At 40.6% G+C, this 25,745-nt stretch overlaps 1 protein-coding gene across 33 annotated transcripts in view; it reads right to left on the bottom strand.

The window, feature by feature from the left end:
* NEB (nebulin) overlaps positions 1-25,061 on the bottom strand; it is a 197,563-nt gene extending 172,502 nt beyond the window's left edge. For 19 of the 33 annotated variants that reach the window (XM_075001938.1, XM_075001940.1, XM_075001937.1 and 16 more), the window contains exons 1-20: positions 24,977-25,053; positions 24,191-24,290; positions 23,609-23,679; positions 20,535-20,579; positions 17,432-17,620; positions 15,669-15,776; positions 14,529-14,633; positions 14,110-14,214; positions 13,888-13,992; positions 12,408-12,512; positions 9,301-9,405; positions 8,866-8,973; positions 7,938-8,054; positions 4,221-4,322; positions 4,025-4,132; positions 3,828-3,932; positions 3,017-3,115; positions 1,830-1,934; positions 949-1,056; positions 750-863 (exon numbers count right to left, since the gene is read on the bottom strand). In XM_075001938.1, coding sequence (XP_074858039.1) covers positions 750-863; positions 949-1,056; positions 1,830-1,934; positions 3,017-3,115; positions 3,828-3,932; positions 4,025-4,132; positions 4,221-4,322; positions 7,938-8,054; positions 8,866-8,973; positions 9,301-9,405; positions 12,408-12,512; positions 13,888-13,992; positions 14,110-14,214; positions 14,529-14,633; positions 15,669-15,776; positions 17,432-17,620; positions 20,535-20,579; positions 23,609-23,644 — 1,869 coding nt within the window. In that variant the 5' untranslated portion in view covers positions 23,645-23,679; positions 24,191-24,290; positions 24,977-25,053. Of the gene's footprint in view, positions 1-749; positions 864-948; positions 1,057-1,829; positions 1,935-3,016; positions 3,116-3,827; positions 3,933-4,024; positions 4,133-4,220; positions 4,323-7,937; positions 8,055-8,865; positions 8,974-9,300; positions 9,406-12,407; positions 12,513-13,887; positions 13,993-14,109; positions 14,215-14,528; positions 14,634-15,668; positions 15,777-17,431; positions 17,621-20,534; positions 20,580-23,608; positions 23,680-24,190; positions 24,291-24,976 lie in introns of all 33 variants that reach the window. The other 14 variants (XM_075001956.1, XM_075001929.1, XM_075001928.1 and 11 more) reach the window with 2 other exon arrangements.
* Positions 25,062-25,745: the final 684 nt, after the last annotated feature.

The following is a 25,745-nucleotide window of genomic DNA, read 5'->3' as shown; positions in this document are numbered from 1 at the left end:
CCCAGCAGCAGCCAGAAGCCCTGGGCTAAGGGCTGCTGCACACGGTGACCATAGAGCCCCGCAGGGGCTGGAGAGAGAGCATCTCTCAACCCCTCAGCTGATGGCCGCCGTGGCGGACCCCGCTATTTCGATGTTGCAGGACGCGGATCGGCTACACACGCTCTACTTTGACTTTCAACTTCAAAGTAGGGCGCTATTCCCATCCCCTCATGGGGTTAGCGACTTCGACGTCTCGCTGCCTAATGTCGATTTCAACTTCGAAATAGCGCCCAACACATGTAGCCGTGACAGGCGCTATTTCAAAGTTGGCGCCGCTACTTCGAAGTAGTGTGCACGTGTAGACGCGGCCTATGAGACACAGATAGATGGTGCATGGGAAGGGTAGGAGATGGGCTATTTCCCTACCTATACTTACATTTTTTACTTTATCTGTAAGTACCTCAGAGCAGAGCCTTTAGGCAGTTCGACACTACAGCAGAAGGTCAAATTAAGGTATCCAATTTTAGCTACGTTAATTCAGGCTTCTACACCATCTCCAGTAAGGGAGATCAACAGGAGCTTTTCTTACTCCTGACAGGGGGCAGGAGTACTGGCGCCAACACAGGGGAACCCTGTAAGTTTGATTTTGCACATCCCACTAGGAGCACGAAATCGAAATCTGTAAGATCAACTGCAGCAGGATTGATCTTCCCTACAGTGAGGATGTACCCTTGGTCTTGCACAAAAGAAACTACCATAAAGACACTTACATCACTTTGCTGTTTGGTCACTTTGGCAGAATGTAACATCTTGGGATCATCATGAATGCTCAGGGCTCCAATCATTTTCCCTTTACTTAGCTCATAGTCTTTCTTGTACGCCACCTGCACGATGAGACCATACCATGTGAAACTACGTTTCATATTTATAAACCAAACTACTCTGTCTATATTCATACACCATACTTACATCACTAGAAATGTGAGTATTAGCTTTAGCTGCAAGAAGTGGAATTGCATCAACTTTGATTTCAAATTGCTTAGTTTTTGACCTCTCCCAGTCGTACTTATACCAGTTCTGCAGACATAAAAAGAAATGAAATAAATAAGATATGACATCTAATGTTAATTCCTCAATTAGAGGATAAAAACAATTACTCTCAATATGGTATGCTAATTAACACATTGTTTGTTTAGAATATTAATTTATCATATCCAACTTTTCAAGCTTCACTCTCTTTTTCACAAAGATGATTTTGCACCATTCTAAAAGTGCTCTGAAGTATGTATAAAGATAATTGAGTTCCACTTTAAGGCCATTCATTTTATACTGAAAATGGTTAGGCTGCTGGTACACTGTGCCCACTGCCACCCCATACTGTCTCATTGCTTACTTTTGTGCCTTCCTCAATCAGTATCTGTCTCTTGTCTTATATTTATATTATAAACTCCTTGGGGCAGGCACCCCTATTTTGTTCTGATTTTGTGCAACTCAGGGGGGTCCTGATCCCTCTCTGGTCGTTCTAGGTGCTACAGTAAGACATATACTATGTGCCAGAGTTGTTTAACATGGACTTCATGTAAATGGGAATCAGGACCATTCTCTCCACTTTTTACCTAGTAAGATTAAGAATACTCACATTAGCTATAAATATATCTATGACTATATGATTCTGTGTGCATGTGTGAGACAGAAAAATAATGTATTAGTTATCTAGAAGTTGTCTCATATCTGTTGGTGTTTATTCTTTTCATCACAATAATTCAGATTTCTTACTCCATGTGCAAGTATAAGTGCTTTGCTATGAATGCATGGTGTCATCTGCAGGAAGGTGTTACATTAATACTCACATCACTCAGATTGTATGCATTGACTCTGGACTGGAGGAAGAATGGAGCATCTGGTGGTATGTGGCATTTGAATTTCTCAGTTTCATGTTTAGCTTTATAATTCAACTAAAAAAATCAGAAACATTCATAAGAGAAGTACAGCCCATGAGACAACAGATAAAAGGATATAGTTGTTGGTTAATAAAAGAGGTAAGCAACAGAGTAATTTTCTGTTTCAAATCAAATTTCACAAAGTTTAACAATAGTCCATTTTGCCTGGTTGATTTTTCCCCCCTGCTTATTTTGAAATATAGCCTCGTTCTATGAACCAAAACCTCAGATGCTGTAAACCATGATATTCCCACTGATTTCAGTTAAGTTATACCATTTGACACTCTGGTTCTCCATCTTTAATGGACTCAATAAAGCAAGTTAAACAGCCAGGTGAGATTTTTTTTTCTTTCAGAGTAAGAATTCTTATCCAGATCTGAAACAGCTACATTTGTTGTCAAAAACCCAGCTCAGGTCAAGTTAGTAGAGCACCTTTTGATAAGTAATATTTTTGAGACAGATACAGGTATTTACTTTTACATTTCAAGCAGAGAGGCAAGAAGGTAGAAAATGCTATGTGAAAACACATTAGCCTTTTCCCTGCAGAGAAAGAGATTCCAATTTTAATTGCATCACAAGTGAAAATGAGGCTGATGATTTCATCCTGGTATCCGCCCATGCCCTAAAATCCAGATCAGTTTGAAGTATTTGTTCAGTCAAGATCCAGGACAAGAATAACACAGGTGTTACATTCCAGGATCAGGAAGCAAAATATATATAAAGAAGCTTGTGCAATGCTTGCCGTCGAGATGTCTGGATCTAACCAGTTCTTTGCTCTTACAAGCACTAGATTCACTCAATTGTTTTAAACAGAAAGTTAATTCAGAATAATGTCGTCTTCTGAGCATTTTGTTACATTTAAGCCATTGAGTGTCCACAACTGTGCTGCAAAAACAAACACCGCAAAATTATTGGCTTTTTCCATTGTTTTCAACGGACTTTTAATTTATACTGCCATATTTATACTTTATTACTGTAACCATTATATAACTGCTGTCACAAGGTGATGTAATAGAAGAGTTGTTAAATATTTCACATGAATTTCCATAAAAATGTGAAATCACATAATGTTTTGCTTAATTTGTCAGACTACTTACGTCACTCAGCTGCTTGGTATTGATCTGTGCTTGAACTTGTATTGGGGAATCAGTTACTTGTGTAAATTGGATTTGATCAGGATGCTTTTTGTAAGTATTCTGGGGAAATAATAATAAAATTTGCTTCAAATACGCCTGTATAAAGTTTGCTACCACAAACAGAGGCTACACTATTCCATTACTACATGCTAACTGTGGCCTCAAATAATGACAAAGTTAAAGATTACATATTGCAACAGAATGTAAAATTGTCTGATAATAGTTGGCTACTAGGTTGTACTATGAGTAACATGAGTAAACATGAGTTTAATTTTACCAGATGCACATTAAAGGATTTTGTAGTGAACACATTTTGCCTCTCTTTTTGAGAAGGAAGCTCCCTAATCTCTTCATATCTGGAACAGAAGCCTACCCTGCTAGTCCTGCACAACTGTACAGGACACACATATAGTCTGATGCAATGGGTCTCATTCTGATTTCTTCTATTAAAAATAGCAAACTATGAGCAAAGTCAAATTGCAGAAACCTTTATTGAAAAATGCTACATGGACCAGAGAGCAGCAGCCTTCTATGGTTGCACCCCTCTGAAAAAACCTGACCAAATAGTCACATCCTGACCACTAGGTGTCACAAGAAGATCCTGAAAACAAATACATGTGAATGTGGCATTTAAGAACCACATGCTCAAATAAGACCTAATCCAAAACATATGGATGTCCACAGAAATGTTTCAATTGACTTTCTTGGCTTTTGGGTGAGTCCCTTCTGCAAATAACTGGCTTCCATTCAGAAATTATCCCCTAATACTTACATCTTTGCATTGGTCTAATTTCTTTATGACTTCATATTCCTGAGTTATGGTTTGAGGGAAGTAGCATTTTGACTTGTCCTCTTCATAATCTGCTTTGTAATTTTTCTAGGGAATAAAATTACATCAGATAGTAAGCAAAGTGATCTTGCCTTGCAATGGCAGTATGGTGAAATAAATAAAAATACTGTCGTACTTACATCACTCTTCATAGCTGTAACATTCATGTAGTGTGTATGATATGGGTCCTCATAGCTGCCTATGTAATGTCCCAAAATATTATTTTTATATGCATCTTTATATTTAACCTACAGAAAAATTGTATATTTGTAAATTTATATAATATAACTGAGAAAGTCAGGTTTGACATACAGGAACAGGTACAACACTACTTACATCACTAAAGTTTTTCAGAACACTATCAAGTTGAAACTTTGGAGTGTCACAGTAATTAATGCTTGTTGCTTTTGACCTCTCAAAGTCTTCCTTGTATAATTTCTGCAAAAGAAAATAAAGTCAGGTGATACAGAAGATTTTGTTAAGATACCTTCACTTCCACCAGCAGAAATGAAACTCTGACTGTCAGTGATAACATTTTGAACTAACACCGAGAAATAAAAACTAGCCATTAGCTTGACGGGGCAACAATCTGGTCATGTAAAAACAGAGATAGGATTGACATACAAAGTTTGGATCTGTATCTATGTTTGCTGAAATGCCAATAGGGTAGGCTCTAGGGTTTCAGACCATTATAAACATAAGGGGCAGGTGCAAAGTTCAGATCTAGTTCAAGAGCCTAACTTTTCCAAAGGTCATGGTGCTCAGATTCTAGGGTTTGGTACAATCCTCATCTCTATTGAAAATGCTGAGAATGTAAAGTAAGAGAGAGTAGAACAGGGAACAGCTTACAGTAATGGTTGTTTTATTTTCAGATTTACTTTTCAGGTCATTAAACGCAAGTCAATATATGCAGCAGTTCTGCTTCTGAAGGATCATTTTTAAACACGTTAAAGTGGAACAGGTTTCTATCAGGAATCCCCTTCAACAATTAGGAGATGGAGGCAAAGACTATTAGCATCTCTCACGATTTTATCACAAGTTCCACAACAATTGGTGCTGTTTGGGAATGTGATGAGGTGAGAATCTCTGCTCGTATTTTATTTTTCCTTAGAAGTAAACTTCAGCTCCTCATGGTGGAAGAGCAAAGTTGAAAACGTGATAACTAAAGAATTTCCCAAAGGCTCAAAAACCAGAAAGCCAAATAAATGCATCCAAAATGTATTTATTTTAATATATCTCTTGATTTTAAGCCTGTCTCATCATTTTCAGGAAGGAAGAGGGGTCACTCATGATTTTTTAGGGTCTGTGGAGGCACAAATTCGGGGCAGTGCAGGATTGGACCCAGTAGTGGCCACCAGAGTCCAGAGGCATAATTTGGGCCTGGGGGACATTGCACCCCCCAAACAGAGGCCTGAGCTGCTTCTCCTGCAAGATGCTCAGTGCCTCTGCCATTGGACGCCACCACTTAGTGTAGGTTGGCTTCCCTCTCGGCACATGCTTTGTACTCTGAATAGCCACCTTCCTGTTTGATGCACAACAGTGATGCCCACAAGGCAGGGGCAGGGTAACAAGAGTAGAAGGAATATGGGGAGTGAGGGGGGAGTAAAAGGCAGTGGGAAAGGAAGGGGGATGGGGCAGGGCAGAGGGAAGAGAAGGGGCAGAGGAACTGGGCAGGCTTGAGGTGGGTGTGGTAGAGGAGGGAGGGAAAGAGGATGCAATGGGGAAGGCATCAGCTGGGCTCCCCCATTAAGCCAGCCCATCCCCTGCAACACTGGCAGCCCACTTCCTGTGCATGCCCCTGCCACTTGTAACCCCTCCAGTGCCCTCCAAATACCTCTAGCTCCTCCCTCCACAGGCAGTGTCCTCTGTCTGGGAATTTGAAGTAAGGTAACCGTAGAGGTCGCTCTGTTCTCACAGCCTTGGCTTCTGAAGCTGGTGGGAGCAAGGCTGCCCTGCCACTGGTACCTGAGCTCAGAGATCAGGTTGTGTGACTGCAAGTCCAGCAGCTATGGGCAGCAAGGGATGGTGCTGCTGTGCACACAGGGAGTGTGGAGAGAGCGCAATGGCAGGTCCCTGGTGGAGAGCTGGGTGTGATTGGGCAGCTGAGAGGCAGGTACCCACAGAGGATGAGAACCCAGGGAGCCCCTCGGGAGGCATCTTCTGGCACTAGCTCCAGAGGAAGGGGCCATCTCCAGGAGGTATCACTGGACAGCCTGCTGAACAGAGGAGGCTGGCTCCAGCAGGAATGCCAGCCAGTCAACCAGCACCCCAGCTCCCATGGTACAGAAAACAAGGGGGCAGAGCAGGCCAGGCAGCTCCCACCACCTTCTGCTTTGCCAGCTTTGTTTTCAAACTGTGGGACATATCCCTTCCCAGCAGAGGAAGTCACACATCAGAGTTTGAAAACCTCTGTGCTAAGCAGATGCAGGAATCAAAGACCCAGCACCTCCATATGTCACCCCTAGGAGGTGCAAGTATGATTGTGCACCAGGGATGCTAAAACGCCTAGTTACGGCGCCGACACTTTGGCCTGGCAAGACAGAAACACAAGGAGGAGAAGATGCACACGGTGGGGGTGGAACAATTTTTGGAGTGGAGATGCTGAGCTGCACTCCACCCTTACTTCCACCCATGCTTCTTGCTGCCCCTTAGAGTTGGTGCCAGCAGCCAGGACCCCGTATGTGGGGCCAGTGACCAGAATCCCGGACTTGGCAACTGGGCAGGATCCTACATGTGAGACCTGACAGTGGGGTAGCAGCTGAGCAAGACTCAGGGCTAGGCCCTGAGACCAGTCGTGTGGGGATAGCAGCCAAGCAGGATCTGGGGCCAGAAGCAGAGGCCCTGGGGAACAGGTGGACCAGCAGCCAGCCTCTGTGCACAGAAACAGCAGCCAAGCAGGACCCAGCATCAGCCGCTGAGATCCTTTGTATGGGGACAGCAGCTGAGAAGGACTCAGTGCCAGCAGCAGAGCCTGGATTGAAAAGCAGCACCAGCAAATACTAAGAAACATCAGTGAAGATCAATCATTATTGACTGTTAGTGTTGAGCTGTACTGCCATATGTCCCAGGAGACCTAGTCATGGACCAGGACCACGCTGTGTTAAGCACTGTACTAACACAGGACAAGACAATGGTCCCTGGCCCAAGAGACCAAGCCCATCAGTCCTTACCAGGGCCAGATTAGCTCTCCTGTGGGGGCCGGGCTATTGGATTTTGTGGGGTTGCCAGGGGTTTGGAGCACAGGAGTGTGCTCAGGGCTGGAGCAGGTGCTTGGGGTATGGGATGGGGTGCAGCTCCAGCTGGGGTGTGGTCTCTGCGATGGAACAAGAATTTGGGAGTCAGCAGCAAATCCAAATCCAAGGCTCTGGGAGGGAGCGTGGGCATGGGAGGGGACTCAGGGTGAGGATGGGGGTTGAGGTGCAGGTCTGGGAGGGAGTTGGGGGCAGGAGAGAACTCCAGGGTATGGTAGCAGAGGGTGAGGCCCAGGTGCAGGCTCCAGCCAGGAGAGGTTTATCTTGGGCAGCTCCTGGTCAGTGGGGCTAAGGTTGGATCCCTGCCTACTCCGGCTGCATGCTGCTCTGCTTCCCAAGGTAGCCAGGATATCCAGCCCGTAGGTGGAAGAGCTAGGCAGCTCTGCACAGTGCGCACTGCCCGTGCCCAAAGGTACTGCCCTTGCAGCTCCCACTGAACTGCAGTTCCTGACTAACAGGGATGGCGGAGCCAGTGCTGTCATCGGGCACAGCAGGCAGAGATTCCCTGAATGCCCCTCGCCTAGGGGCTGCAGGAGCATGCTGGAGAGCCAGCAGGTGAGGCTCCAGCCCCACATGGGAGCACTGAGATTTCAGAGACTCACATCCAGCCCACAGCATGGAGACTTGCCACATGCCAGATGGAAAGAAGCAGTGGGCTGCACTCGGCCTGTGGGCCTGGGCATGCTCCCACTCCCACACTTAGCCCAAGGCCCCAGGCTGCAGCCCCCAAAGCCCCTCTACTAACCCAACCCTGTATGTTATACAGCTGGAAGTATTCAAATTGATCTTCCATAGCACTTACATCACTCAGCAGCTTTCCTGCAACTTTCAGCTGTTTCAGCAGTGGGTTCTCTGTGGCTGGGAGTATATTATAATCTGCAGTAGCTTTGCTGTTTTCATAGTCTTCTTTATATTTCACCTAGAGAAATGAAATAAAGTATATCTGGGCTGTCTTCTCAATTAGTACACTCTTGATAGTGCATATAGTACGGAATAAAATGCCAGCTGTTCCTGTGTAGCAGTTTTCATTCAGTGTGTCCCAAGAAGCTTTCCGCCCCTCATAGAGAATCTCCAAAGTGAAGCCCTTATTGTGCTGAATAATACATAAGCGTATATGTACAGGTCCAAGGCAGCGTTTCTAAGACAGTCAGACAACTGGGGAGACTGTAAAGCACTGAAAAATCTCATTCCCCTGCTATCTATACACCTTCGCCTTTCAAATCAAGTACTCTCCATCAGCTTCTCAAAATGCACACACAAATTAATCATGTGGATATGTCATTGTTATTACTGATCTACTTCTAGTCTCATCTTTATAGTAACTGTAAGGGGATCAGAAGAATTTTCATTGAATAAGGGATCACCAAACAAGAAAGGTTGCATTTGGTCTAGGATATATGTCTTGAGTATAGAAATATTAGGCCACATTCTCAGCTGATGTAAGTTGCATGGCTCCACTGAAGTCTATGGAACTGTGCTGGTTATGTCAGCTGAGCATCTGGCTCATAATAGAAGTTTCAGAGAGAACAAGAAAGTAAGTTCTGTATCAAAGGCGTTCACAGCAGAAGATCTTAAATGTGCTTGTAAATCATCAGGAGTTTGGCAGAAGTATACTAAAAACTTTTGCAGGATGAAGCTTTATTTTTGTGGGCAACTTTAGTGGGAACATGCCAGAATAGGGACTTCAAAGTAGAACCAACCTAATTAAATGGGAAGCACTCTTCACTTACCTTACTGGCAGCCATTCCAGCCCGTTTATTAGCCTCATACACTGGCGTTTCAGTCTGCATAAAGTAGATTTGGTCTTTCATGAGCTCATAGTCTTCTTGGTATTTTCTCTGTAAGCAACGGAGAAAGAGAACAAAATGCATCAAATATATTGCCATTGCAAAATAGCCATCCATCATAGAGCTTACTTCGGAGGTGTGGGAACAATTTGTATACTGGGGGTCCTCAGAATCATTGAGTTAAACTGTAAACCCTGTATAGGATGGAAGCCACTTTGAGCCAGAGGGTGCTGCAGCACCCCAGAACCCAAGTTCTAGCACTTCTGACTTAAACAGAAAAATAGAAGTACTGTAAACAGAGCAGAAAAAATATGTCAGGCATTACAGGGTTGCCTGACACAGGATACATTTGTCCCAGTGTCTAAATTACTCTCTTACCATACTTAAATTATCAGCATTCATCCTTGCAACTGCAACTTCATAGCAAGGAGTTTGACTCCACTTGCCTTTGATCTTATTTTCATAGTCTTCACGATACTTCACCTATAATAAAATGAAATAATAAATATTAGACCTCTGAAAATAAAATAAAATAAAATAAAATAAAAAGCAATTTCTCTGGAGTAGCCCTTTATTTTCAGCTTAAATATTTGTTTTCAGAACAGTCAAGCTATTTTAAAAAATTGCTTCAGATTTTACAAATGCCTCAAATACATTTTATCTGCTTTTGTCAGGGATGTTTTGACTTAATTGTTGCATTGCTGGGTTAACCCCTTGTTCCTTCTTTGTAACTCCATCAGATTCCATCTAGCTGATTAACTGAAACAAAATTTAGTTTCAACTATATTCTTATCATACTTGGAGGTTGCTTGCTGTTAGTGTTCTCCTCCAAGGGAGGATAGTGACACAGATTCCTATGATTTAATCTGATTTAGATTCTGGGTTACACAAGCAGAAATTTTCATAAGCACCCAAGAAAATGTACCTCAGGCTACTTTGAAAATTCTAGGTATAGAATATACGGCCATTGCCCTTCCTTTCTCATCCAAAATCACCTACTGTTCTCTGGACAATGAGCATTGGAAGTGATATTTTCTCTGTAAGCAACAGAAAAAGAGAACCAAAATGCATTGTCATTGCAAAAGAGTCATCCATCATAATACCTACTTCAGGGTGCTGGGACAATTTGTATCGTGGGAAAATATATAGTTGTTTATAATTTGAACTGGCATCACTGGGAATATGAATTAGATTGTTCAATCATTGCCGAACTCTGCGCCCCTTGCTCAGCTCTAGCAAATATCACCATTTTCCTCTTCTACGCAACTGACTACAAGACAACAGGCAATGTCCTCTTTGTGCACTTCCAATGTATCTATTTCTAAAACAATGTGTTATTTGCTCAGGGAAGCTAATTCCACTAGCCAGAATTCCACTGGTTTGTTCCAAAGTTTGCACAGTGGATCAAATTGTCTCTGAATAACAAGGTCTCTCATTTTCAGCAGCTTGTACATGCACAGGACAGAGGAAGCTTCAGTTTGACCTACTCTCCAGAACTTGTCACTAACAGACATATTTTCCCCGACTGAATCAACTAGGACTTCCTGCTACTCCAGACACAAGTCACAAAACCAAATGAACCACCCAAATTTATGCAGGGCTGGCGCTCCCTTCACATGGTACATAGAATTCCTATCAGTTTGTACTCAAGCTCATCAGAAAATAAACTATTTTCTGCTCTACTCTATTTCTCATCTGTTTTTAATTATGGAGGTTTGACTTGGTGCAATCATGCTTCAGGGCGTATTTTGATACTTCAGAATATTTGCAGACTTCCAAAAAAGCCAAGCACTTCCTTACTGCTTCAGTTTGTATGCCCCTCATAGAGGCTATGTAAAACAATTCTAACAAGATGCTCTTGTTTTCACTGGCATGAGCTACACAGCCAGTGGAATGCTTCTCATATTTCATTAGCTTTAAATAGTGAGCAGTTAGTTCCTGCTTGTTCCATGATTAGATCATACTGAAACCAGTTTATCTTTTGAGTTACTTTGCAATAAGGTTGCAAAGTAAGGGTTTTGGCTATCTGGAAGTTTTCTACAAATACAATATTTTCTCTTTGCTCGTATCTAAGTTCATCACTGTGTTCATCAATGGTTTTGCAACCTTATGCATCAATAATTGTAGTGGATTTCTAGTGCAAACCAATATGATCGTATAACACCTACTCTTTAGTCACAGTTCATTCTGAACTGACTTAAAAATCTACTTCTAACGTAGAAGTGTACATGTCTTAGTCACATTTATTTAGCTGAACATTTCCCTATATATTTCATCCCACCTCCTTTATTCTTTGGAAATGATTTACTTCAGCTATACCAAATATAAACTAATGATGACTTTTGCCATAGGCTTTGTTGATCATGCCTTAAGAATATGGAATTTACTGATTTGCCACTGAGTTAGCTAACGACAACAATTTACATTGATGACATCTTGCCTGCCAAACTTTCCTCTGAGATCTGTGAAACTGAGGGGCTGTTTCTACACCTAATAAACAGCCTGAAATATGCTAATGAGGCACGGATGCAAATTCCCTATACCTCATTAGCATAAGGTCACGTGATTTAGAGTCCAGAAGACGTTCTTCCAGACTCCAAAACACCATTTAGAAGCATGGCCCCCAGGGGTCTTCCAGAAGGAAGTCCTTCTTCCAGAGGCCCCTTGTTCCCAAAAATTTTCAGGAAGAAGGGGCCTCCAGAAGAAGGACTTCCTTCCGGAAGACCTCCCAGGGGCTATGCTTCGAAACGGCATTTTGGAGTCTGGAAGAGCATCTTCTGGACTCCAAATCACTTGACCTTATACTAATGAGGTGAAGGGAATTTGCATCTTTGCCTCATTAGCATATTTCAGGCCATTTAGTAGCATTCCACTTTCGAAGAAAGTGGCCTGTGTAGAAATGGCCAGAATGTTTGGACCGTAATGTGTATAATAATTTTGCATTGCAATTCATGTTTAAACATATTTTACAACATGAGAACAGCTTGGTCGTGTTTAAGATCCCAGAAACATATTTCATACTTGAAGACCAATTAAGATCAAATGTGTTTCCTCAGAACAAATTATGGGCTCCTTAGAAAATATTATATAATCAAAAATGCTGTCATGCATACAAACACGTTGCTATTTGAAATTAAACAAGCAACGCAATAGACATGTTGATCATTACGACCTTCTACAGTGTACCCCTAGTACAAAGATGGTGGAAAGAACAGGAAAAGAAAGTGAGCAGATTGTCTGAAGAGACAGGAAAGAAGAAGGGGGTGAACATGATAATTGAAAAGAATGATGCAGGGGTGGGGAACTGACAGTCATCACGCAGTACCAAATGGAACCTATAGCCCCTTGTAAGGGGTTATCAGTTTCTATATTTTTTCCTTTCTTGAGCCCAGCTTGTACATAATGTATATGCATGTAAATGCATCTGCCTCTCAAGATCCTTGAGCAAGATTTCTAGCTAGAAAAGAGCTGTGTAGATTACTCACATCGCTGCGCTGGTTAGTCACTTTCTTGGCAAGCTCTACATCAGGTGGATCTGGCAGAGGAGTGTATTTAGATTTTTGTTCATCGTGCCCCTTTTTGTAAACAATCTGAAATAATGAAAAGGATAAACATTTACAAGACCTGCCTGTTTAAACAAACAGAACATTTACTCCTGACCTTTCTGCTTCCATTAAGAGAAGCACTTATTTCCATTGCTGCAAAATAAACTCTCTGCACTTGTGTAACTACTTTGCAGCTCTTTAAGAAAGAGAGAAATTACTAACCTGCAAGGGGACTTTGAAATACTTTAAGTATTTGGATTTCAGACCCCTATTCCTATGAGGTGCTAAATCCCCTCAACACCCACCAACAGCTCTTATATAGCTCCTTAACCAGGGAGGTACTCAGGTCTCCAAAGGTTTCTAAAAACATTAATGAATTAAACCATTCCTGTGAAGGGGAGAAATAATTTTTTTACACATGGAGAAGTGGGTTTTACACATGGGAGAAGTGGTTTTACAGGTCCAATCCTGAATGAGTCATGTTGTCTTCTGAGGGATGTTAAAATACTCTCATATACCATTGAGAACAGCACTCCAAAAAACTAGAGCTGCTGCTACACTAACATTCTCCTGTTGGAGGCCCCATGGTAATGAGGCAATTTGAAGCAGGCTAATGAGGTGCTAACATGCATATTCAGCACCTCATTAGCATAATGGCAGCCACATGAACAGACTTCAAATTGCAGATTGACAGTGAAGATGGAGGTAGCTTTGAAATTAGCGCCCCACTTCAACATACCCTTATGTTGAAGTGGAGCACTTATTTCAAAGCTGCCCCCATCTTCACTGTCAATCTGCAATTTGAAGTCTGTTCATGCAGTAGCCATTATGCTAATGAGACGCTGAATATGGAGGTTAGCATCTCATAAGCCTTCTTCGAATTGCCTTATTACTTGGCACTTCAGACGGGAGAATGGTAGTGTAGCAGCAGCCTGGGTCTCTAACAGTTTGATTACATTAATTCTTCTGAACATAAATCAGAATGGAAACATTAGGCCACATCCTCAGCTGATGTGAGTTGCATAGCTCCACTGAAGTCAATGGAACTATATTGGTTATGTCAGCTGAGGATCTGGCTCAGAAAAGAAGTTTTAGACAGAACAAAGAAGTAAGACAGAACAAAGAAGTAAGTTCTGTATTAAAAGGGTTCACGGCTGAAGATCTTGAATGTACTTATGAGTCGTCAGAAGTTTGGCAGAAGTATACTAAAAACTTTTGCTTTATTGAAAAGCACTGAATGCATTATATGTTTATAGAGATATCACTACTGTTTTCATAAATATCCACCCCACGTCTTGGGACTGAGTCTCCACTCCCTTTACAGTGGTTACATGCCGACGAAAATCCAATGAGCAATCTACAGAGGTAAATCAGTGTGAAACCCCTATATTGAAATGGACAATTTGGCTTTGCTACTTACATCACTAAGAGCCTTTTGGGCCTTTGCCACTCTCCTCAGCTCTGGACTGTCATTGTATGGGTAGAATAATGTTTTGTCTTGCTCCCAATCTTCTGTGTACAGTTTCTTAAAGAAAGAAGAAAGTGTCAGGAAGGAATTACTTCGAATGAAATAACCCCTCACTAGCAATGAATGATGCATGAAGCATACACTTCACTGCCCCGAAAGAGAGGCTGTTCTTACCTTACTGAACAGTGCTGTGTTTTTTATTGCCTGCACGAGCTCTGGAGCATCTGGGGGAAGAAGGTACTTATCCTTAGTATCCTCCCAGTTCTGTTTGTATAAAACCTGGACAAAAAGAGCTGTACGTTGGTTACTGGGTCCTTAGAAGAGCACTAACGTGTTAGCATAAAGTCTGCTTTTTCAAAATTTTAAAAAGAAAAAATGTCTGTAACAAAGAAAACGTATTGACTATTTCAAAGAGGCACATTAAGATTATAACATTTTTCTCTCTTGATCAGTTGTTTCTCTGCTACTTATCTTCCCCATGTTATACTGAAATTTTGTGACAAGAATTCTTTGGGCCCTGACCTACAAACTCTATTCACAACTTACTGCCATTTATGTCCACAACCCTTTCCCAGAGTCATTCACTCTCTTACCTTGCTCACTTGCTGTGACACCTTCTTTGCATGTTCTATATCCTTTGCTTTTTCATCAACATGGCAAATAGTCTTAGCAATATCACCATCCATACGATATTTAACCTAGAACAAGTCGTGCCAAACACAATCAACTGGGAGAAATATTTACCAAGAAAACCCCTGACCTCGAGAATGCTCCCTCCTTGCAGAGTCCCAAACTCAAACATCTACATCACATCTGAACAGCCCCTTGACATGACCCCTGCAAGCCTGAGTCAGCTGACACAGGCCAGCCATGGGCTTTTAACTGGCATGTAGATGTTCCAAAAAATGTATCAACTTTGCATTAAGATTGTGCTATTTGCAGGGCTTTTCTTCTGCTGGAACATAGTGGAACTGTGTTCCAGCACCTTTTTCCCCCAACTGGGGTTCCCACAGCTGAGGCTGCGAGCCAGGGCTCTGTCCCCAGCCGGCTCTCAGCCATGGGGCTGTGGGGTTCACCCCCTCACCCCCACTGGGGATCCCACAGCTGAGGCGGACAGCAGCACTTGAGTTCCAGCATTTTTTTTTTTAAGAAAAAAAGCACTGACTGTTTGAAATGGGTTGATGAAACCACAAATAGGTACCTTTTAGAACACGCCAGCAGGGTCTATGCAGAGCAGTTGTATGTTATGTTGTCGTATGAAAAAAGAAGTGTTTAAGTCCATTTTGAAAGGTCTGATTTTGCAGGATTCCGGAAATATTTCTATGGACTTCAACACGACTTCCACATGCAGAACAAGGCCAGAATGTCACCAACCATGATAATTTGGTGCTTTATCAACCTATTCCCAGCATCCTATCTTTAACTTCAGATAAAAGCTTTTCAAACCCCTTCTGGCCAGGGCCAACTGAAAGTATTATCCAGCCGATCAAGGACCATTATCTCTACTTTGCTGAAAAGGCCTAAATCTCAGACTGAATCCGAGAAGTCTAAGCTACCTCTGCATTTTCTGCACTAGAGACCTTGGCAATGTTTCTGCTAAACTTCCAGACTGTATTGCATAAAGTTATCTATGTGGTTACTGTGTCTCTACCAATAGTCGGAATATGTAACCTGAGAGATGTAGTCCATTAAACAATTTATATCTCATTTGCTTTATCAGGCCTAGCACATACCTCGCTGAGCTGATCTTGTACTTTCTTAATTCTCCGAAGTTCTGGGGTATCGGATGTGCTGGCATATGGCTTTCCTTTTTCTTTCTCATACTGCTGTTTGTATTTGTTCTGAAAGAAAACAAGACTGGGCATTACTTAGATATGCCCCCAAAGTTCTGGAAAAGCTTCAAATATAACAGTAATCAAAATTTTTCCTCACTGGCTTAGCAATATTAGGCCTGATCATCAAATAGTGTAAATCAGCTGAATTCATTTAAGTCAACTGGGTCCCATTGTACCCAAAGGAGGTTTGCTGACTTATACCAGCTGCGATCTGGCACACTGTAGCAATATACTAGTCTGTATATCTTGTCTGGATCTCATTTCAGATTACCCAGATCTGACAAGTTAGCCCTACAGGGAGTTTGGCTTTGCTATCATAACAATTATTCTATAAAAACTGCTTTGCTAACAATGGCGTTCAGATATCTGAAAATGTAATGGCTCAGACCGTGCTTTTTTTTATACCTGTGCAACCCTACTGAAGTCATTTGGTGGACAGGTGGAAATAAGAGAAGAATTTGTCCCAGTTTTTCTACAGCTTTACAATATTAATACATTAAATATTAAAACGGCATAATGAATGCAGCTGCTTAGATACACTGAAAATTCATGTGACTTGATCCTGTTCCTATTGGTGTCAATGGCAAAATTCCCCAGGAGATCAGGATGAGGTCCACCAAATTTTATAAATTAAAGCAGGGATTTTCAATAGAGCCTATGGGAAGTCTCTTGTGCCCTCTGGAAATCCCCACCTAATCTATTTGCTGTAGCCAAGCTGCAGATTTTGTTTGTGTGAGGTGCACTGCTACAATTTTAAAATACTCCCTGCATGTTGTGGGCTCAGTGCTATTGCACTTTTTGAAGGGAACACTCTTGCTCATGGGATTAGGAACACTGCATAAGGAGTATTTGTGAGCAATGGTTTCAAGGCCCTATATTATGATCCGTCCCTGCCCTGCTCAGTTCAAACAATTAAGCTGGTTATCACGTCCATCATATTACTAAATCTTTCATACAATTCTTTTCTCATCATGGCTGCTTACCAAAATATTGGCAACCAGCTGCAGTGGTGCCACAATAAAAATGGCCAACATCTTCCATCTTGGAATGTAGAAACATTTTGTAGGCATCATTTGTGCCTCATAACACTTATGTACTTATAACTTACACCCCAGTTTAGAACACTTTCCTTCACATTTTGGGAAAGTTTGGCTCCAGATCTAGACTTTGCAGCTACATCCTCTGTCTACAGTTGGCCAAAAAATAGGGGACCTCCCCTCCAAACCTTCAATCATGCTGGAGTTTTGGGTAATCTTACAACTCTGGCCTATCCTTAATTCTTTTTCTAACTGAGGTGTGTAAACTGAGGCAGGGAGGAGTTACATAATTGCCCAGCAGAACACAAAGTCAGTGAGAGAGCCAGGAATGGACCCCAGGAATCCTGGCTCTCAGACATCTGTTAATACCAGTAGACCTCATGCACTTCCCTCAAGACACTATCTGTGACATCGTGATTCACTACCAACAATGAATGAACCAGGCAGCAAGCAGGCTGACAATGAAGAAAAAGCCTCTTTTGCCATATATGTCAATAATCAACACGGATGAAAAGGGAAATACAGAGGAAGACAATATAGTGCTTTTAGTGTTTGCTATAATGTGCATATTTGATTGTGGGGCTTTTAAAGAAACAAAGAGAAGACACAAATGTAACAATTTACCTCACTGAACAGCTCCTGCATTTTGTGACTATGTCGTAGGTAAGGTGTCATAAACTTAGATGTGTCCACTTTTTTCTTTTTCACCCTCTTTCTGCCCGGAGGTGAAGCTTGCTCAATGGTCCCTGAGATGCCTCTGGGACCAGTAGTTTCTCTTGTAGTGGTAGTGGTTGTGGTGGTCTCCATGATCACCTGGAAACATGGGCAATATGTATCTATTAGATTTTTAATTAGAAGTCATAATCTTCCTGTGAGAACTTTTTAACTCTCCTCTCTGATCAAATAACATTTAATTCCCACTCCAGAACCCCCCACGGTGGGAATATGGGACAGAGCTACCACGTGGGACAGTTTCCTACTAGGAATACCCAGTGTGTCTATTACACATCACCCAAACAGGCAGTGTTAAGGCTCTGCAGATTAGCTGATTTCTAAATTAAAGTTTCTCTGGGTTTTATCCAGCAGCTTTAAGTGTCTGGAGGGCATTCTGCTGTCATCATTCCACATGTGTATCTCCCATTGACGTCAAAGGGAACGTTGAGGGTGTGATCAATGACAGATAGTATTCAGAGTATTTCTACACTTTGGGCCTAAGGGCTATATTGAAAGTCTTGTAGGGAACACATATCCACCGCTCCTGTTGATGTGCCTCGGATATGTGAACGTAGATCAAAGGCATGTATCAGTCTTCTAAAGGAACATCATTCCCCAAAGAGGAAAGAAATTGAGATAGGAAGATGACTTTGACTAAACTTTTCAGATCTTTGCAATAAGTAAAAGATTCACCAGATCACCAAATATACGTTCAGAATCCTGTTTTTCTACTAACCTATGTGTCCTGATATGGCTAGCCAAATCACAATCACAGAGAAGACTATCAGATATATGTATATAAGCAGTGGTAAGGGCTCAGATGGAAAGAGACTCAAGTTCCTTTTATCAGAGGGGTAACTGTATTTGTCTGTATCCGCAAAAACAATGAGAAGCATCTGACAAAGTGGGTCTTTGCCCAGGAAAGCATATGCTCCAATAAGTCTGTAAGTTCCTTTTAACAACTTATGCATTTGTTCATACTGCAAGCAATGGGCTTAATATAAATAAGATTTTAATTAAAAACACTAAAAGAAATGGAGTCGTAACTTACAAAAATAAGACAGCATGGATAAGGAAGCTTTCAATCTTGATTTGTAATTGATTTGTTTAAAAAAAAGAAAGACTTCAAAAAGGAATGAATTAAGCTCAGATTTCTTGATAGATATTTGCATTAATATGACATAGACCGGAAATTATACTGAGATTAGCAGAAGCAGAAAATGCTAGCAATACTTATCCTTCAAAATGCTTTATTTATTCTGTGGGCAATTAGTTATGCGTCCCTAATAATGTTCTTGCATGCTATTCTTCACTTCAATGCTGCAACAGGTTAGTCCATATCCACTCATTTCTAATCAGTGAGGAAAGGAATGGCATCTTTTTCTGTTATTAAATGGCACTAGAGAATCCTAAATGTACACATGTAATAACGATACCGTGAAAAAATTACATGCTGTTTTTTGTTACCTATTACAGTAGGGCCAAACAATGGTTCAATTGTAGTAGATGCCTACTAACGTTTTTTCCGGTGGGAAGGGGGGAGCAGGGGAGTTATTACAACATACATGTACAAAGCATTTTGCAGACAGCTGTAGGATATGACAGTTGCCCTAAAGCGCTGAAAAAATTTGGTCCTTAGACAGTAAAACCTTCACACCAGAAAAATTACATGTATGAGTGAATAGTCTTAACCAATGCCTGAATTATGGCCTCTTCAAAGAAAATAGTAAAAAAAAAATGGTGATTCTGAAAGTACAGTGAGTTTTCCTCTTATATATTATAGCCCAGTGGGTTTCCTGACATTATACACACTAAAGAAAAACACCTAGGATGTGTCTAGACTAGCCCTGAACTTCAAGGAGTAAAGGGACTTCGAAGGAGCAGGGGCACTTCGAAGTACCTGCAGCTGACCCATGGCTACATGCAAGCCAGCCCTTCAAAGTTTCACACTTTGAAGTTGCTGCAGAGGAGATTTCTCCTAATGAAGTGCTGCATATGCACCGCAGCACTTCATTAATAATCTCCCAACACCCTAATTACCATGCCCCTTTGAAGTTGGGGGCTAGTCTAGACACAGCCATTAAGAAGAAAGACTATAGTACCTACAGTGAGTAATTTTCAGTTTAATGAAAGTAGATTTTTATAATGTAATGCAAATCTGGTAATTCAGACATAAAACAATCTGTTGCACCATTGCCTAATCTGAATAAATTCTGGCCATTGATTTCACTGGGCAGTTCATCTTAAAAATCAAATAGCATGACATTGTTTTTTATTTTGTTTTGGGTTTGGGTTTTGGTTTTTTTGGGTTTTTTTTAGCTAGGGTAGTCCTGAAGTACATACTTGGGAAAATTTCCTATATCATCAACAGGCTTTTACTGAAACAAGGACTAAAAGATTTTATGACAGAACTCTTCATTTAGAAGAAAACACTTTACCCACAGAATAAAGCTGAAAGGCTGTGCATCTTGATAGCCTCAAGTGCTGAGGAGTATTTCACCTGGAAAAAACTCTGAATTGTAATAGCCATATGAGTGGCCTAATTGCAATTTCCAATTGCTGTCAGAATTTCCGGGGGACACTACATTGCAATAACTGAGATAGGAAAAAGCATGGGAACAAGTACTTTTCTTATGACTGAGGTTATAAAAATGAATGAGAATAGAATGGATATGTATAAACATTACTGATTTCAGGAGGAATCCTGCACTTGTCTGCAGAATAAGCTGAAATACATAGGGTATATGAGAACATACACTGGCCCATGTTTCCTATTCATGTAATCCATGGCCCAGCGTCATGAGGTACTGAGTGCCCTTAGTGAACTGAAGGTGCTTAACACTTCTCCAGATCAGACCTATATTGCATATGTTAACTAGAAGTCTCTGAAGATGTAATCACCTATTTCCGTTGGTGAAATAACCCTCAAAAACACACAATGGCTCATGCATTTGGTGCTTTGCACTAACAACATGTACGTTTGAGCCACATGCAATCTCATACAGTCCTTTACCTCCTTTGGCTCACCCTCCTCAATGACCGTCTCTTCAATGTAATACTATAACAGAGGATAAACTTCATCATTTCTCAAGGTCATGCAGCATATCAAAATGTCTTCCTTATCTCTTTGAAGTAATAGCAAATACTGCTTTTAAATTCATTTGGGGGTGGGGGATTATAGTTGTGGTTCTGACATTCTGGGGCCTCTTTGCCATCCCTGGCAGAGCTCTGAAGATCCACTCATTTTAAATAATAATAATAATAATTAGCATTTTAAAAACATTAACTAATTCATCTTCTTGTCCTGTAGGTGATAAAGATAATTAATTATCATGGCCACTTCACAGAGGCAGTGAGATTAAATGACTAGTACAAATCAACAGAGAGAATCAGTTTTCAAGAAAATAGGTTTTTTTCAGGTGCCCATTACTGCGCTCAGAGCATTACATGAGATTCTTCTCTTTTCTCCTGCCTGATGCTTGAAGTCCTGTTTTGTAAGCACCATCCTTCCAAGGAGAAAGTGGAGCTCTCATACATAGCTGTCAGCTCCCACGTGTTCACCTAAATTAGTAGAGTCAGGCGCTCACTCCCAGGAGATAAAGGCTTGTTCTTGTTTGACTGTTTTTGATTATCTATTTTATTTTGCCATTAAAAATAACAATTCAATGTTGTGTAGTTGTCTCTAATAACGGTCATTTGAGAATCCATTGTCTCAGGACACCACATATTTATGAATATTATAAGGGAAAGAAAAAGTTTAAAATACCTGAGTCCCAAATAGGTTGTTCAATTAAATATTATAAAAAGGAAGAGCATAATTATTTTTCCCTCTTCTCAGATAAATGGAGAGGTAGCCCAAATAGCCTTTATTTTACTTATTTCTTTTGTCAAGTTCAATCATGCCCCAAAGAATTCCTCCGATACTATGGAGGTCCATATTCATTTTCTCAAGCAATGATTGTTTCCACTGCCAGCCCTGCAAATGCCACTGGGGATATGAAAATCTAGGTCTACAGTTTTTGCCTTTAATATCATCACCATCAATATGGACTGGCAGTGGGGACTGATCTGATTATGTTGTCGATTATGTGAGAAGCAGAGTAGAATCTAGCTCATTCTCTCAAAGCTCTGGTGGCTCAGCAGTCATTGTCAACCCAGGGACAGATCCTGCCACCCTTATGTAACTGACCTTATTCCTCAGCTGGCCCCAGTGGAAAAAATGAAGCTATTCATGAAATTAGAGAGCTTAATGAAGGGTGTTAACACAGATGAGACTGAAAGACCCACAGCTAGCAGACGTGATGAGTCAGTTGGAGTCACGTTTCTAACTGTAATCCATGTATTCTGAACAGAGGCAGAGTTGTGGTTATCTCCAGTGCCGCAGTGTGGTAAGAGTTTTCAAATATTAGGGCTCTAATGCGGGTCACTATGATAAAACTTCAACATACTTCACCATTGTACAGATGGAAAAACAGAGAGAGATGCTCAACTTCTCCCAAAATCTCAAGATACTCACCACTGAAATACTATCTGGTTCTGTGACCATCTACAATCTCTGAAAATTACTAATGGTTACCACATGCAATGAGGACTAATATGGTTTTGAAAATTAAGGAGAAATGTTCCTTAAATGAAATACCCAGTATATTCTGAGTCCTAGTAAAAGAATATGCACTTACTCCCACATAATCTCCATCTCTCTTCTAATACCAATATAAGGAAAAAATTGATTACACAGACTTAAATCATATGATTTCTATAAAACTAGGGTTTATAGATTTAATGATTTTAGAAAGAGCTGAGCTAATCATACCAGATGCCATTTGTTGCTCTATTATTTATAACTTCTTCTCTGTGTCTATCTCAGGAGGAAACTAATAGAGCAGAACCATCTGAGGCTGTCCTAGAGAGGTAGTTGTAAATAAACACATTTTTTAAAACATACAAAGGAGGAGCTCTGTGGGTAATCATAGCTACATCACTCAATTCAAAACAAAAGTAAATTGACACCTTATCAAAGGTCAAATCAATAATGATCAATCTAGAAAAAGAATTTCTAGAAGTTGGAATGACTACGTTACAACTGGTGATACAATTATAGAAGATATTATTCATTGCATACAAGCTGAAGCAGAGATAATACAGCAAATCCCAGTAATTTAGAGATATATTTCCTTTTACAGCTAGATCTAAAATACACATATAGGGGACTGTACCTACAGGGGTACAGTGATGTATATTTTCTGAGACATACAATGTAGCTGAACTGGCACATCTGCTTCTGAGTATGAGAAATATACAGTTTGCAGCACTAAATCTGTAAAACTTGTCCCTAAAATAAACACAATCTCCTGCTCCTCCACTCCCTGGGGTCATTATACAAGCAATTCTACTTGGTCTTGTGTATTTTAATGGAATAAACATAATTTAATAACTATGGGCATGTTCATAAGTCTAGTGTAACCATTTTATAGCAAAGTCATTTTTTCACTGGCACTCACCTACGTTAGTAGGCTGTTCTGCCCCTAATTAGTGGGGACTCCTCAAATTGTGGCACTACAACGATGTGCAAAACAATGATCTTAAATGAGGTCAAATTTATCCCTGCTGTAGCTCCGTAGATTTTGGTGCTCTTATACCAGAGTTTAATTTGGCTTCATATGCTACACTGATTATCCGTCCAGTATTGACAACGTAGAGCTTACAAAAAGCTCTCAGTATGAAACTTTCATAGTTCTCCAATGAATGGATGAGAAAGACAGACGGGCTCAGAGGTAGGCACCACACTAACTCCTTTTAATGGAGACTTACAAAAGTCTGGGAAGAGGAGGGGCATGGCCGTTGCGTCTATTACTTGGGTCAAACCCCTTGGGTGGAGGTGACTCCCGGTCGCAATCCATATTCAAATACAAACACTGAAATACCTAGCTCCTCTGAGGTTCTGCTGTACTGATAGAACTGTTCCCATATTTTATCAAATATGGGTCCTATATACATCCAGTTTCCTTAGGTATAGATATGGAACAAGCTTCATATCTTCAAAATTATTAATTTGCTCACAAGTAACAACACAGATTTTCCTCTTACCTCCACTACCTCCTCATACTCTTCCTCATCCGCCATTTTCACAAAGTGCTCCTCTGTCTATCAGCTATACACTGAGCATATAACAAATGAAAATATAATATTAGTCCAAGTATTCAACTGTTATGATACTCTATTGGTCAAGTCCCATTTGTGTGTCTATCAAGTACAATAATTGTTAACACTAATCCATTATTTTACTGGCAAGTCAGGAGCAGATCTTTAGTATGTGACTCACAAAAAATAAACCCACCATGATCTAACTTTATTTCACCTTATTTTGGACTGCAGTATTACGGAATTAAGCAACATGCTAATATCAGTTAAAATTCAGGTCACATACATGGAACCCAATGCTGATATCCAACACACATTGAAAAACCAAAAAGAGATAAGGTTATGTGTTAAAATGTATGTTTTGAATTTTATCATTACAAAATAATCTGGAGAACTCTCCATATCTGTCATATTACATAGCCCATTATTTTATTTCATCTCTTGTTTGGCTAAGGTTTTCCTTAATAAATTACAACAGAATAAGTAAAAATATAATGAAAAAAATGTGCCATAATTATTTTAAATAACCTTAAATTAATGAGCTTTATCCTCTTTTTTCCCCACCATCAGTATGTATGGCTGTTCTGTTTCTTAGCTTTTGTGGCTTTTTTCTATTTTTTCTTCAAACCTGGAAAATATAAAAATCCATAGTTTGGGTCAATACTTGAAATAAGAGTTACTGCCACAAAATTCTGAGGGATCAATCACTCTATAGGCCTGCCAAAGTTACAGCTTTCTACTAGACAATATACCCCTATTTCTAATGGTCGTGGTAGATGAGGGTTTGGAACAGCTGCTGTAGTCCAAAGATATCTGCCATGTAAGCTAATACTATGGAGCGGTTGGCTGGTTTTGTTTAGCTAGCTAAACTGCAATTCCTTCTGAGGCAAGTGAAGACCAGGACTGCAAGTTAAATATAGGAACATACATTATTATCCCTTTTTAGTGCCAAAATGTTGGGGAAAAATTAGAAGAAACTAAAGGACTAACTCAAAAACAATTCACAAGTGGTATGTCTTGTGAGCAAAGAAGGCTAAAACTCTAATCGCTACTATCAGCAGTACACACATATGTACTTAAATATAGGGAAAAGCTATCTAGGCCCTATGCTTTATATCCTGCAGTCAAAGATCCAAAGATTTCTCTTCATTTACAGTGATTTGCAATCGCTCAGGTTCCTTTTCATCACATTTAGCTTAGGCAAAATACTTGAATGAGTAAGTCGAGAACACAGCCCTCAAAAAGCTATAAAATAAGAAACTGCCCAGCTTTGGCTCTAAAGAAAAAAAATTAGGTGAAATAAAATCTGCTTACCAGCAATATTTTACAAACTTTCCTTAGCAGCAAAGCCTCTCCAACTCTTCCCTCCTGAGAAACGCTGGGCAAAAGCAAGCCTGACGCATCAGATCCTAAATTATCATGTGGCCAGGCCAGCCAATGAGATTTTTGACTTGCTCAAATTTCAGATGCTAAATATACCTAGTGATCCTCTAGAAGAGCACCTGTTCAGCAAATCTGCAAAGAAAAGGGGACTTAATCATGTCTTTGGCTTCCAACTAAAAGCAAAACATATCAGGGTTTTGACTCAATCGCCTTTGGATTGCATCTGAAATGGATCTTGATTTAAGAAAGATACATAATTATTGTTCAATGCTTCCTACAAATACTAGTTGCTACCCAGATTGAAAATCCTTTTGGCTAAATGTGTAATGATAAAGAATTTGCAGTAACCCAGCATAGTTTAACCTGAGAGGAGCCTGAACCAAAGCCCAGGACCCACATGCCACTTTGAAGAAATGTTAGACGTGGTTTTGGATTTATATCTAAACTTCACAGCTCTGGTGCATCTCTGTTTTCATCCACAGCAATCCTCCTAAAATGCTTAACAAACTTTACTCACATGAGAAACTCTACCTGTTGAGGGCATTATCAAAGCTTATGGAATATCATACACAGGCACACCATCCTTTAGAAACAAGTAATGCATATTCCTTGCAATGTGAAGTTAATAATAAGGCAATAGAGCTGTGCAAAACACTTTGGAAAGTTAAGAAATAAAGCATATTATGCAAGGAATAGAATA

The sequence above is a fragment of the Carettochelys insculpta genome, chromosome 8 (genome assembly GCF_033958435.1).
Source record: "Carettochelys insculpta isolate YL-2023 chromosome 8, ASM3395843v1, whole genome shotgun sequence".
NCBI lineage: Eukaryota > Metazoa > Chordata > Testudines > Carettochelyidae > Carettochelys > Carettochelys insculpta.
This window is presented reverse-complemented; position numbering and strand designations above follow the sequence as displayed.